Source organism: Chinchilla lanigera, unplaced genomic scaffold (assembly GCF_000276665.1).
Source record: "Chinchilla lanigera isolate Chin_1 unplaced genomic scaffold, ChiLan1.0 scaffold00056, whole genome shotgun sequence".
Classification (NCBI taxonomy): domain Eukaryota; kingdom Metazoa; phylum Chordata; class Mammalia; order Rodentia; family Chinchillidae; genus Chinchilla; species Chinchilla lanigera.
Genome location: NW_004955457.1, coordinates 14,206,074 through 14,218,700, shown reverse-complemented (window position 1 = coordinate 14,218,700; position 12,627 = coordinate 14,206,074). Strand labels below are relative to the sequence as shown.

The following is a 12,627-nucleotide window of genomic DNA, read 5'->3' as shown; positions in this document are numbered from 1 at the left end:
AAAAAAAAAAAAAAAAAAAAAAGACAGGATTGCAGGCATGGTGGCACACGCCTGTAATCCCTGCACTCAGGAGGCTGAGGAGGATCATTGTGAGTTCAAGACCAGCCTGGGCTACAAAGTGAGTTCAAGGCCAGCCTGAACTACATAGTGAGACCCTATCTCAAAAAGACAAAAAAAAAAAGACAGGATTGCAATATGTCACTAAATCACCCAGCCTGGATTCAAATTTGCAATCCTCTTGACTTAGTCAAAATTGTATTTTTTAAGAGAAAAGAAAAAAATATAAGAATGTCATCATTTGTAAGCTACAGTATTCAGTTGGTAGCTGTTGAAGACTGTATCCATCTGATCTGGTTACAGAAGGTTGAAAACTGCCACACCACCAAAACACGAACACTTCTGTTTTAGTGGGCTCTGTTTTAGGTCACAGAGCTGCACACGCAATTATCAATGATAATTTGTAGATTAATAATGCTTAATTAATAATGCTTGCAAATTTGCAAAATTAACTTCATAATAAAGAATATGTTATTTAATCAAATCATATTGATCATGCAAGACATTTATAGAAAAGATACCAGGTTCATCTAAATCAATAAAGAGTAATCAACTGCAGATGAATCTGAAAACTGGCAATCTATAATACAAACTTCAAATATATACTGTACTGCATATACAAATAGTTTCTGGCTACTTTACAATTTACAGTGTAACTCACCTGTGGAGTCTGAAGAGGTTCACTTGGTTCAACTTCATTTTCTTTTAGTGTCTTAGAAACAGAACATTAATATAAGGTAAACTGAAGACAATGATTCACAAATGAATATATAACTTTCTGTTAATAGGGAACTATGGCTGCAAACACAGGCGAGCCATAGGATAGAGTGGGTAGCAAACTCTAAAAGGCATGTTTAGGGAGAACTCTTGGGAATATAAGCTAACGCAGCGTGATACTGAGAGGAAAGGGCATGACCCTACTGATGTGCATCAACACAGCCAGTTTTAAAGCAGGGCTCCCCAGAAGGCTCTAAAGCAACGCAGCTCTCCAGCCACCTGTTGAACACAAAGGAGCCAACTCGAAGCAGCTCAGTGCTAACACCCAGTCTTCCGCGTTGCTTTCAATGACACCATACCCTGGGAATGCTGGGCTTTCAGAAACTGCAGTGACAGAGGGCAATTCTGAGAAAATCAGCATGACACAAGAAATAGGATAAAATCACCTCACTGACTCCAGAGTTTGAGACATTGTGCAGTGCCCAGCACAAACACACATTGCACTAGTAGTGGTATTTATTATAAATAAAATGCTGTAATCCCATCACTTGGGAGGCCAAGACAGGATTGTGAATTCAAGGCTGGCCTGGGCCACAGAGTAAATTCAAGGCAAGTCTGGACTACAGGGCAAGGCCCCGGCTGTCAATCAATCAATAGAAAACATGTACTAGTTACCTGGACTCAAGTATTTATTGTTTAATACCACTTACTACTTAGTAAATGGAACTGTTAGGTATATTGCTTGAATAAGGAATGCAACAGAAAAATTACTAAGAGGAAGTCATGCACCAAGACAGCTTGGGATGCTCCATGTTACAATTTTGTTACAAATTACAGTGCTGGGGATTTAGCTCAGCGGCAAAGCGCCTGCCTGGCAAGCGCAAGGTCGTGAGTTCGGTTCCCGGTACCGGAGAAAAACCAAAAAAAAAAACAAAAAAACAAAAACAAACAAATTACAGAATGTTCGTATCAAGATAAACTATTGCAAAAAAATACATAAATACCTGTTGAGAATCCTGCTTCAGATGAGGAGTAAATGGCATCACAATAAATGGTTTCCTAGCTGTAGTGAAGAAAATGAAACAATCTTATTCATCATATGTATAATGCTGTAAAAATGTTTTAAACCTATTTCTAAGACTGAAAGACACAAGAAATGTAACCTAAAGTTTAAGGAAAAATTAAGCCTTGAAAATTGTTTGATCCGGATGGTGGACATTTAAGGACTCAAAAATATTTAGAGATGGACATGATGGAACATGCCTGTAACCCCAGTACTCAGGAGGCTGAGGCAGGAGGATCACCATGAGTTTGAGGCAAGCCTGGGCTACATAGTGAAACCCTGTCTCAAAATATAAAACAAACAAGCCGGCATGGTGGTGTACACCTGTAATCCCAGCACTCAAGAGACAGAGGCAGGAGGAACGTTGCAAGTTCAAGACCAGCCTGGGCTACAAAGTGAGCTCAAGGCCAGCTTAAACTGCATAACGAGACTCTGTCTCAAAAAAGACAAATAAATAAATAAAACAAAGCAAACAAACATACTTAGAAGGAAAGCCCTTTTGGTTACTTTCTAAGTCGACAACAGTAATGACTCATGTATTTCTTTCTTTCTTCAAATTAATTTAAAAAATAAATACTAATCAATAGCTAATCACCTATACTAAAAATGCTAAAAAATCCAAACCACAATCACACTGCTGCTGTGTGCCCCCACAGAAAAGAACAACATACCTAATGCTACTTCCATATATCCATCTGCTTATGGCTTGGGGAAAATTTTTAATTTATCCATTCAAGATTCTTTTCCTAGCATAGTGAGCCAGTACTGGAAAAGAGCAGTGAACATGGAAAAATAACATCCTAAAACCAGAGGGACACCGACAAATAATCAAACCCGACAGGGTCAGGTGGTGATGTCAAAGGCGTCACAGAGGGGCGGTGCCCTCAAAAGGAGTGCTGTAGGAAAGGTCTCACAGCAAGTAACAGCCAACCTCTGACCACTCCATCAGTACACGACCTTATTTCATGTGCATTTCTGTTCAAAGACATCTTTCCTAAACCAGGACTGGCGGTCAATGCCTGTAATCCCAGCTCACAGTAGGCTGAGGCAGGAGGATTCCCATGAGTTAGAGGCTAGCCTGGGGTCCGCACTGAGGTCAGCGCCAGCTTGAATTACAGAAAGAGATCCCATCAAAAAAAAAGGAAGACAGGGCCGGGGATGTAGCTCAGTGGGATAAGTGCTTGCCTGGCAAGCCTGAGGTCATGAGTTCGATTCCCGGGACCCCCCCCCCCCCCAAAAAAAAAAACCTTAAAAGAAAGGAAGACAGGAAGGAAGAGAGAAAAGAGGGGAGTGGGTCAAGAAAAAGAAATGGAGGTGGAGGTAGAGATAAGGTTAAAAATGTCCAGGTGAATGAGCAAATATGGAGCAGGGAATGCAAGCTGACAAACCTATAGACCAGACCATCTCATAGGACAGCCACTGAAAAACAGAATTGTTTTCAGGTTGGGGATCTGTAGCTCAGCAGCAGTACAGTGTCTGCCTCGCATGCACCAGTCACTGGGTTCAATTCCCAGCACTGAAAAAAAATTCTTCAGAGTACATATTCAACACTCTATTTCTGCTAAAGTCACAAGGCTAACTTTCAAGTGATTATTATTCTAAAAATCATGTCTATCTGATATTAAATTCAATTTTAGGCTACTATTATGGAGGGCATTATTTTCTTGTTATACTTCAGAATAAATAACAAATGGAATTGGAACTTGATGTTTTTTCCTTGGAATTTGATGTTATTTCTAGAGTTTTGAAAAAGTACTTGATGCAAGTTGGTTTTTTCCCTTTACTGTCTTCACTCCAAAATAAAATTCTAAGTTCATATTTCTAAGCAATATTCAATCATCTCAGAAAAATGTTTAAAAATTGGAGTTTTAAAAATATCTCCCCACATTCCAAAGTGGTGATTGATTCTTTTCTAACTTTGTATTAAATTCTATTATTTACTATATTCCAATAAATTCAACTTTCTCAAGTTGTCTCAAGAAAAATAACTTAATCCTTTTTAGAAAAATACATCAGGAAACAGTCAATCTTCATTACTTGGGGGTTCTCCCTGCTCCCTAGAGTTCACTTGTGATCCTAAAGTCAATACTGGGGGACTGCACGGGTATGTGGCGTCATGTGGTACAGCGATTGAACCCAAGGCCTTCATGCTGAGCTATCTTCCAGCCCTTTTTAATCTTTTGCTTTGAGACAGGGTCTCGCTAAATTGCCCAGGCTGGGCTTGACCCTGCGATTCTCCTGTACCACCAAGATCACACCATGAAACAGTACAGCTGCTGAAGTCATTATTTGTGAAAACTGAGCTACCCACAGGGCACATCCCCAAAGGGGTAAAACCCCACTTGCTTTAGCTTCTGCTATAGACCCATATCTTCTTGTGGTCTACTTAGTGCCCCACTGATCATGTTTTTGGGCTTTTCATTGTGATGTTGCTATTTATAAGTACTGCAAGCTAATTAACTGTGCTACTTAAAATGTTCTCAAGATTAGTGCTATGTAGCCAAGCATGGTTGTGCATACCTGTTATTCTGGCATTTGGGAGGATGAGGCAGGAGGATTGCTGCAAGTTCAAGGCCAGCCTGGGCTACATAGCGAGTTCAAGGCCAGCCTTAACTGCACAGCAAGACCCTGTCTCAAAAAAAAAAAAGTACTGTCTAGATTGTAAGTGCAAGAAGATCGATGTCTGTCTTGGGGAAAGTATTCGTGTTACGTTGAAGTTCAGGCTTGAGATAAAGTGCAGTCAACCATGAGTTCAATGCTAATGAATGAATCAACTATCAAAGAAGGTGTCTTTATTTATTTATATTTTGGTTTTTTGAGGCAGGGTCTCGCTATGTAGCCCAGGCTGGCCTCAACATTTCAGTGATCCTCCTGCCTCAGTCCTCCGAGTGCTGGGATTATGAGTGTGGGCCACAACACCCAGTTTAAGGAAGGCGTCTTTAACAGAAACACACATAAATTAAGGATATGTATTGGTGAGGTGACAACATGTTCTGAGCAAAGGTTTGCAGGAACCTAACCCTGCACTTCCCACAGGAAAAATGGTTCAGGATTAGCTAGCTTGGGTGCGTTGTGACTTCACATGATGGCAAAATTTGAGTATCAACTGCGTTCTCCTTCCAATCTGACACAGCAGCTTCCCCAAAACTAAATTCTGTAATTTCTAACTCTTCACATTAAAATTTTAGAATCGTAAATGGTATTACAGATCTACCCATATTTACTTTTCATTAAAGATTTCTACTTATTTTTAATTCTTTATAAACTAAACTATTAACAATTATCAAACTTTACATTTCGAAGAATCACTTTAGTACAATGATTTATTTATACTCAGGAATCATCTGAGATATTCAAATAAGGCTTTTAGCTTTTCTTTGAGATCATCATAAGTACAATATTCACATTTACAAGTATTTACTATTACATTCTTTAAAAGGTAACGCTGTTGGCAACATATCCTAAGCATAATCAAAAGACCAATGACATACTGAAAGTATATGCAACAAATATAAGGGCTTAATATCTGTGATCTATAAAGAACTCTAATAAATCAAGAATAAAAAGACTGGGGCTGGGGATTTAGCTCAGCGGCAAAGCGCCTGCCTGGCAAGCGCAAGGTCGTGAGTTCGGTTCTCGGTACCGGAGAAAAACCAAAAAAACAACAAAACAAAACAAAACAAAACAAACAAAAAAAAGAATAAAAAGACTAATACCCACTAAAAAGCCTGACAGGGTTGGACATGGTGGCACATGTCCATAATCCCAGCACTCTGGGAGGCTAAGGTAGGAGAATCACAACTCAGCAATCCACCTGAGCAACTCAGCAATTTAGCAAAGCTCTGACCTTTTCAAAACACCAACCAAAAAAAAAAGGGCTGGAGATGTAGCTTGGTGAAAAGGCCCAGGGATCAATGACCTATACTGGAAAAAAAAAACTTGGACCAATGTGTAGAACAGACATTCAAGAAAAGGACAAAATGATGCTTAGTTATGTGAAGATACTCAATGTCATTTACTGAACAGCAATTTGCAAGGGATGTGTGAGCTCACAAATCTGTAAAGGTCTTCTCCCTGGCAGTGATGTTAGTGTGACAATTTGGAATGTGTCTGGTGGATACCACAGAGCTGAGGAAGAAAATACGTTGTTGTGCAGAGCCAACCCCCTTTCATACCGTGGAGTCAAGAAACACAATTTTTGCCTGAGCCTCCCGAGTGCTGGGATTCCGTGCATGCACCACCATGCCTTGCTAGTAAACACTGGACCTTTTTAAATTGGCAACCATATAATTCTCTTCTCAGCCTTGAACTTCAAAGTGAAAATCCAGAAGCCATGTCATTCTAACCTTCAGTCCTGCTCTCTGGCTCTTCTACCTGTGGAGCTCCATGCTGTGGCAAGGCCGCATTCCCCCTTTTCAGCAAGTCCACACTCTCTAAAGCAGTGCTGTGTTCAGACAGTGACTTCAAGAGGGAAATGTTACTGACTACTCCACAGAGTTCTGAAGAGTTGCTCGGATTACTCCAGGACTGGGTGCTGCTTTCGGCTTCTACTTCAATACGGTCACAGGATAAACTCTGACTCCTCTCCAAATGGTCACATTCAGGAACATACACTTCGGTATCTCTGTAAAGAGGCTGCTTTGTTTCCTGAAGGTTAAGCAAGGAGTTGCAAGCTTGGGAACCAGACTTACCAAGCACAGTACGTTCTGAGTGATCCTGAAGGCTATTAAGTAGCTGGATACTGCTGTCACGGCCAGAGGCTGGTGGGGAAACCTGCTTAGTATCTTTATCTAACTCACTTCCTGAAATAAAAGGCTGAGGTTGTATACGGGAAAGTAAATCACTGTTTTTAGGAGTCTGACCAGTGACTATGTTTAAAAAGTCAGGAGTGGGTAAATCTGCACTTGTTCCTTTAGATTTACTAGAGAGTGAGGCAAGATCGGAATGACTTGCGATGTTTTGGAGAAACCCATTAGCATCTTCTGTGCTGTCTACACATCCGTCAGTGCTCCCCTCTGCAGAGGGCAGGTCAGAACTGCTGACAGGGTCACTCTCTTCCTCCTCTCCAGGGTTTCCACCTTCACAAGGTCCCGGGTCAAAACCCACACAAGTTTTATCACAAAACTGTGACAGTGTCTCCTTAACAGGGCATTTCTCTGTCCACTTGTCACCAACAGACATTAAGCATGGCAAATGTTCACTGCTAATTTCTCGACAGCTTGGAATCTCGTGTGGCTTCTGAACACAGAAACTGCCATTACCCGGAGTCCCCCTTCCCCAGCCCCCTGCATTTGGGGAGAGGCTGCTGCTTTCCTGCGATTCCTCCTCTGTGTCACTGGTCTCAAAATTGCTCAGGTTAAAAGTTACCTCCGAAAACGGCTCTGTGCCGTTCCCTCCAGAGTCCACAATGATCTCTAGACTCTCACTGGCAGCATCACTTCCCGAAACTTTGTCCTCGATGTCATCAGGGGTCCTCAAATCCTGACTCAGAGAAGACTTGGCCTGCCACTGTCCCGAGGCTGGCGGAGACCACACTGAGCGTGGACAGTCCTGTCCTGGGGGTCCACAGGCATCAACCGCCTGCGCAGCTTCTCCTGTGCACCCCTGGTCCTGTCCGCTAAAGGGTACTTTGTTATTTCCACCAACAGCAGCTTTTGAGAGCAGCCCACCCTGTCCTGCACCGGCACAGCTCACCAGCAAGCTGCTGCTTCCACAAAAGGAAGGCGTTTCTAATTTTCCTTCCTGCTGCCAACACTCATTACTGTCCCCTGGCTCGTCTGCGTGATGCTTTTGGGCCTTTTCAGCACATATTCCAAAGGCCTGCATTCTTCCTCGTTCCACAGGGTCTTCCAGATTCAAGTATATGTCACTTCCCTGCACTGCTGCTTGCCTTTCCATGTCCTCCGTTCCCTTGCTAGAATCTGCTGGGGAGCCCTGCGGGGATAAATACACGGCCCAGTGGCTTCTGCCTCCAACGGCATTTTCCGGCTGCCTCGGGCCATGGGGCTGCTCTAAGTCTATCATCTCAGCGTGCTCTGCCAGGCCAGCTCCATGTGCAGCCAGGGTCTGCAGCTGCCCAGAGTGTCCTGCCAGCTCAGCATCCCAATGCTCACACGTGGTCGCCGGTGTGGACTTCAGAAGAGCTAAGATCTGTGATTGGCTTCTGATATGCTGCTTCGAGGCTCTCGGGCAGTGAGAGGCCAAGCCATGTCCTCTCGTGGGCTCTGTGGCCAGCACAGGGGCTGCATGCCAGCGTCCAGGGCCCAGAAGAGCGCAGGAAGCATCCTCTTCCCCCGGCACTCCGGGGCTTGGCTCAGAGCGAGTGGGACAACCCGGGCCCCGGCCCGCTCCCATCTGGGCACTGACAGTGCTGTCAGGGGCTGTCTGCGTGTTACTTATCTCCTTCCTGCCAACAGTAGGAAACAAAGGCAGGGTGCTGTAGCATGGGAGAGAAAAAGTAGTGCCAGCCTCAAAGGATGCAGATGAGTCCCCATTTTCCATAACAACAATTTTCTTTGGGACTTGACGCGGTCCTTGAAAACCCTAAAAATATTAAAAACAGTTATTAGCTATACCACAATCTACAAAGAAAAGGTGGAATAAACTGGCTGAAAAATAAGAAGGCATACCTGAACTTTGCCTAAGGTAAAGTAGTAAGATATTTGCTAAGTTAAACTATAAACATTCTGTTGGATATAGTGGCGCATGCCTGTAATCCCAGCACTCAGGAGGCTGACAGAGGAGGATTGCTGCGAGTTCAAAACCAGCCTGGGCTACACAGTGAGTTCAAGGCCAGCCTGAACTACAGACCAAGACCCTATCTCAAAAAAAAAAAAAAAAAAAAGCTACATTCATTTACTACTAAGATTTTCCTAGCTGGGACTTATTTCATTTCTGCATAGGTAAAGAGCCATTTGAATGGCAAGATATAGTAACGGCAAACTTCATTATTTCTGAAGCACTTTTATGAACATATATTGATGTACTACTGTCTACAGAGAAACTTACAGTAAATTTCCGTTTTAAGCCAGGGGGCTGACACCCCCTAGACCAGCCAGCAAAGCTCCTGGAACTCCATCCTGGTGCTTCTCTATCCACTTCTTGTTTAGCAGCTGGTCTTCCAGCAACCTTCACCTCCTCAACAGTGATTAAGTAGCGATCACTTTCTAAGTCATCTCCAGGTTTCACCTGAATTTTAAAAATAAATGGTAATGGGCTGGGGCATAGCTCAGTGGTTGAGTAATCGCCTAACGTGCAAAACCCTGGGTTTGACCCCCAGCACAGCAAAACACATACATACATACATACACACTAATGTCATATACAACCAGCTTGTTTATTTTTGGTTTTTTTCCAGTACCAGGAATCAAACTCACGACCTCACACTTGCCAGGCAGGCGCTGTGCCGCTGAGCTAAATCCCAGCCCCACTTCTTTATTTTTGTATGTCCACTGAGCCTACTAATACTGAGGAAGACACAGCAGATGTTAATACAATTGTTAAATGAATGAGTCAGTAATTAATTTTTCGGTAATTTATTAGGCGCACTAGTTAACTATCAGCAAGCACAGAGAAGGATCACAGAATTTTAAAAGGTGGCTTCCTTGCCCACACAAGTGGAGCCCACAGGAGACCCCTTGCTCCATGCTACGGACACAGGACAAGCAGCAAACCACGCCTCCCCACAGAGAATTCACTCAAAAGCCACTCAAAAGTTTTCAAGTTAGAGCTGTTAGTTATCAATTACCTCTTTATAAATGAATATGAAGTAGATATTCACAATCTTCATACATTTAAGGTATTGGAAAACACAGTAGGTTAAATAATCACATTCAAAGAAAACATCTTTAATCACTTTAATGAACAAATATAGCACTCAACACCACCACTGTTGACTGAGGCATAAAAATAAGATTATCAACCTAGTTTGGAAATACAGAAAATCTCTATAAGCTTAATATTTTACTAATGAAATTATTTAAGATACAATAATAATAGCTACTACCAGTTAAGCATCTACTAGAATACAGCCTGACTTAGATCTTCATAAATACAGAAGTATAACCAGTACCCAAGTTGTATGAAATTTCAAGTGAACCAAATACCATGGCCAAATATAACATAAGGAAGCTGAGAATGTGTACTTTAATGTATTTAGAATCACTGTACTAACCTGTCAGATACTTTATACATTGTTATTTGGAATTTTGAGACCAACCCCATCAAGTCTGTCTAGATCTGTATTTTACAGCCGAGAAGGTAGACATGGAGAAAATAAGTTGGCTAGGAGGTGTTTGGGAATGAACCCAGAATAACCAACTCTAACATCCTTATGCATTACACGATTTACAGGTCTTATTTCTCTCCTTCCCTTCCCTTAGGGAGAAAATAGTAAACACCTGAGAAAAGATTTGAACAGGAACAATTCTACAAAGTATTTCCCAATGTGGATCTCTGCCTATCAAAAAGTCACATAACCAGGCACACTGGTCTGCGCCTGGAGTCTCAAGACTACTTGGGAGGTTGGGACAAGAGGACCAGTTGAGGCCTGGAGTTCAGGCCACTGTGGACCAAAAGAGTAGAATATTCTCTCTCCTTGAAAAGAAAAAGGGTAACAACAAAAAAGCTAATGCCATAGAATCAAACTGGCCTGTAATCTCAGCACACTGGGAGGCTGAGGCAAATTGGAACCCAGCCTGGGCAACTTAGCAACTCAAAATAAAAAATAAAAAAGGGGTGTAGATGTAGCTCAGTGCAAAGGATCTAGGTTTAATTCCCAGTACCACAAATAAGAGTTACTTCTTGGGTTTGAAACCCAGCACTACCAATACAACCATATGAATGGAGGCAATTTACCAAACCTTCGTGTGCTGTAATCCTGTTACAATAAATGCCCAACGAATACCAGTTGCGGTGAGTATGGTAGTGCATGCCAACAACCCCAGCACTCTGGGAGTCTGACGCAAGAGGACCCTGCTGCTGGGAGTGGTGGATCATGCCTGTGATCCCAGCACTCAGGAGGTTGAGGCAAGACGACTGCCGTGAGTTCAAGGCCAGCCTGGGCTACATAGCAAGACCCTGTCTCAAAAATAAAAAGGGTGTGGGGATGTAGCTCAGTGTGGAGGCCCTGTGTTCAGTTTATTTGCTTGTTTGTTTGTTTTTGGTACCGGGAGTCAAACTCATGACCTCAGTCTTGCCAGACAAGCACTTATGCCACGGAGCTATATCCCCGGCCCTCTGCATTCAGTTTTAATGCCAGCACCTCAAGAAAAAAGTCATAATTATTAGTATCAGTACCATGACAACACTAACAACATTAACAAGGAAATATTTAGAGACTTTTAAATAATAATGTAAAAACAAGATGAACACATTGACATACCTCAAGGCATTTCAGAAACAGACTTTCCAAGCAAGCTCCTTTATCATCATGTAAAACTGCCTGTGTTAAAACAGAAAAAATGTTTTAGAAAAAGGAAAAGAATATAATTCTCCTTTCCTTTGTCTTTTTTTTTTTTTTTCGAGGCAGGGTTTCACTATGCAGTTCAGGCTGGCCTTGAACTCACTTTGTAGCCCAGGCTGGCCTCAAACTCGCAGTGATCCTCCTGCCCCAGCCTCCTGAGTGCTGGGATTACAGGCACCCTTAGCCAATTCTTTCCATAAACATCTCCAACAACAAAGAAAAAAACTGTTTTGTAAGTAAATCACATAATGAAAGAGTTTGCCACCTTGTTTGTTGGATTCGAAGCACCTCCATTTCAAATGCTAAATATGCCTCTCCCTGCTCAGTGTGTGCAAGAGGGAGGCCCTGCACAGAAAGAGTTAGGGAACTCAGGCTGGGCTGGAATCTGGCTCAGGGACAGAATACTTCCTGCTCACATGCAACCCATTCGATCCCCAGTGCCACCAACATAAGAAAAAAACCCAAAAACCTTCGTTCATTAAGAGAGCACACAGCAGGCAAGAGCCACTAAGGATCACTGTACTAATATTGAGTGTGCGGTGTTTGAAACCAGGAGCAGCCATGAGGAAGGACTGGGGCTGCAGCTCAGGGGTAGAGCACCTGTCTGGCACGCACAGAGCTATGGGCTCAGCTGCACGACTAGGACCACAGGCAATGCCTGACCCTCAGGTCAGCAGCCCTGCTCTGCCCATACCTTGTTTCCTGAGGAGCCAAGCTTCAGGGTTCCATCTTGCCACACTTTGGCCTTCTTCGTCTTTTGATGAGTATACAGGACCTGATTTCCCAAAGCACAGAATTAAATAACTCCAGTCTATATATATTCAATACTACATACTTTGTATATCCTTCTTACATATAAAAAAAAATTTAAAACGTCTCTCATCAAAAGAAAAGGACAGACATTATGACAACAATAACATGAATGAATGAATGAATGAATATATATGGAAGGGAGAAAGGAAGGACGGACAGACGGACTGGCATGCAGCTCAGTAAGTAAGCGTGTGCTTGGCACATGTGAGGCCCTGAGTTCAATGCTTAGTACCAGGCAAAAAAGCTCAAGTTGGGCAGGTGGTACCTACCTGTGACTCTAGCACTCTGAAAGGCTGAGGCAGGGGAATCAAAAGTTCAGTCCAGGTTTGGGCAGCTTAGACTGCATCTTCAAAAAAAAAAAAGCTATGCTGGGCATGGTGGCACACGCCTGTAATCCCAGCACTGAGGAGGTTGATGCAGGAGGATCGTTGTGAGTTGGAGACCAGCCTGGGCTACAAAGTGAGCTCAAGGCAGCCTGAACTGCACAGTGAGATCCTGTCTCAAAAAGACCAAA

General features: G+C 42.8%; 1 protein-coding gene across 10 annotated transcripts in view; it reads right to left on the bottom strand.

The window, feature by feature from the left end:
- Zgrf1 (zinc finger, GRF-type containing 1) overlaps nucleotides 1-12,627 on the bottom strand; it is a 57,731-nt gene that overhangs the window by 39,310 nt on the left and 5,794 nt on the right. For all 10 annotated transcript variants that reach the window (XM_005397095.2, XM_013520748.1, XM_013520747.1 and 7 more), the window contains 6 exons: nucleotides 11,995-12,075; nucleotides 11,220-11,279; nucleotides 8,846-9,025; nucleotides 6,184-8,380; nucleotides 1,779-1,837; nucleotides 719-769 (listed from right to left, as the gene is read on the bottom strand). In XM_005397095.2, the coding sequence (XP_005397152.1) occupies nucleotides 719-769; nucleotides 1,779-1,837; nucleotides 6,184-8,380; nucleotides 8,846-9,025; nucleotides 11,220-11,279; nucleotides 11,995-12,075 (2,628 nt within the window). The remainder of the gene's footprint in view (nucleotides 1-718; nucleotides 770-1,778; nucleotides 1,838-6,183; nucleotides 8,381-8,845; nucleotides 9,026-11,219; nucleotides 11,280-11,994; nucleotides 12,076-12,627) is intronic.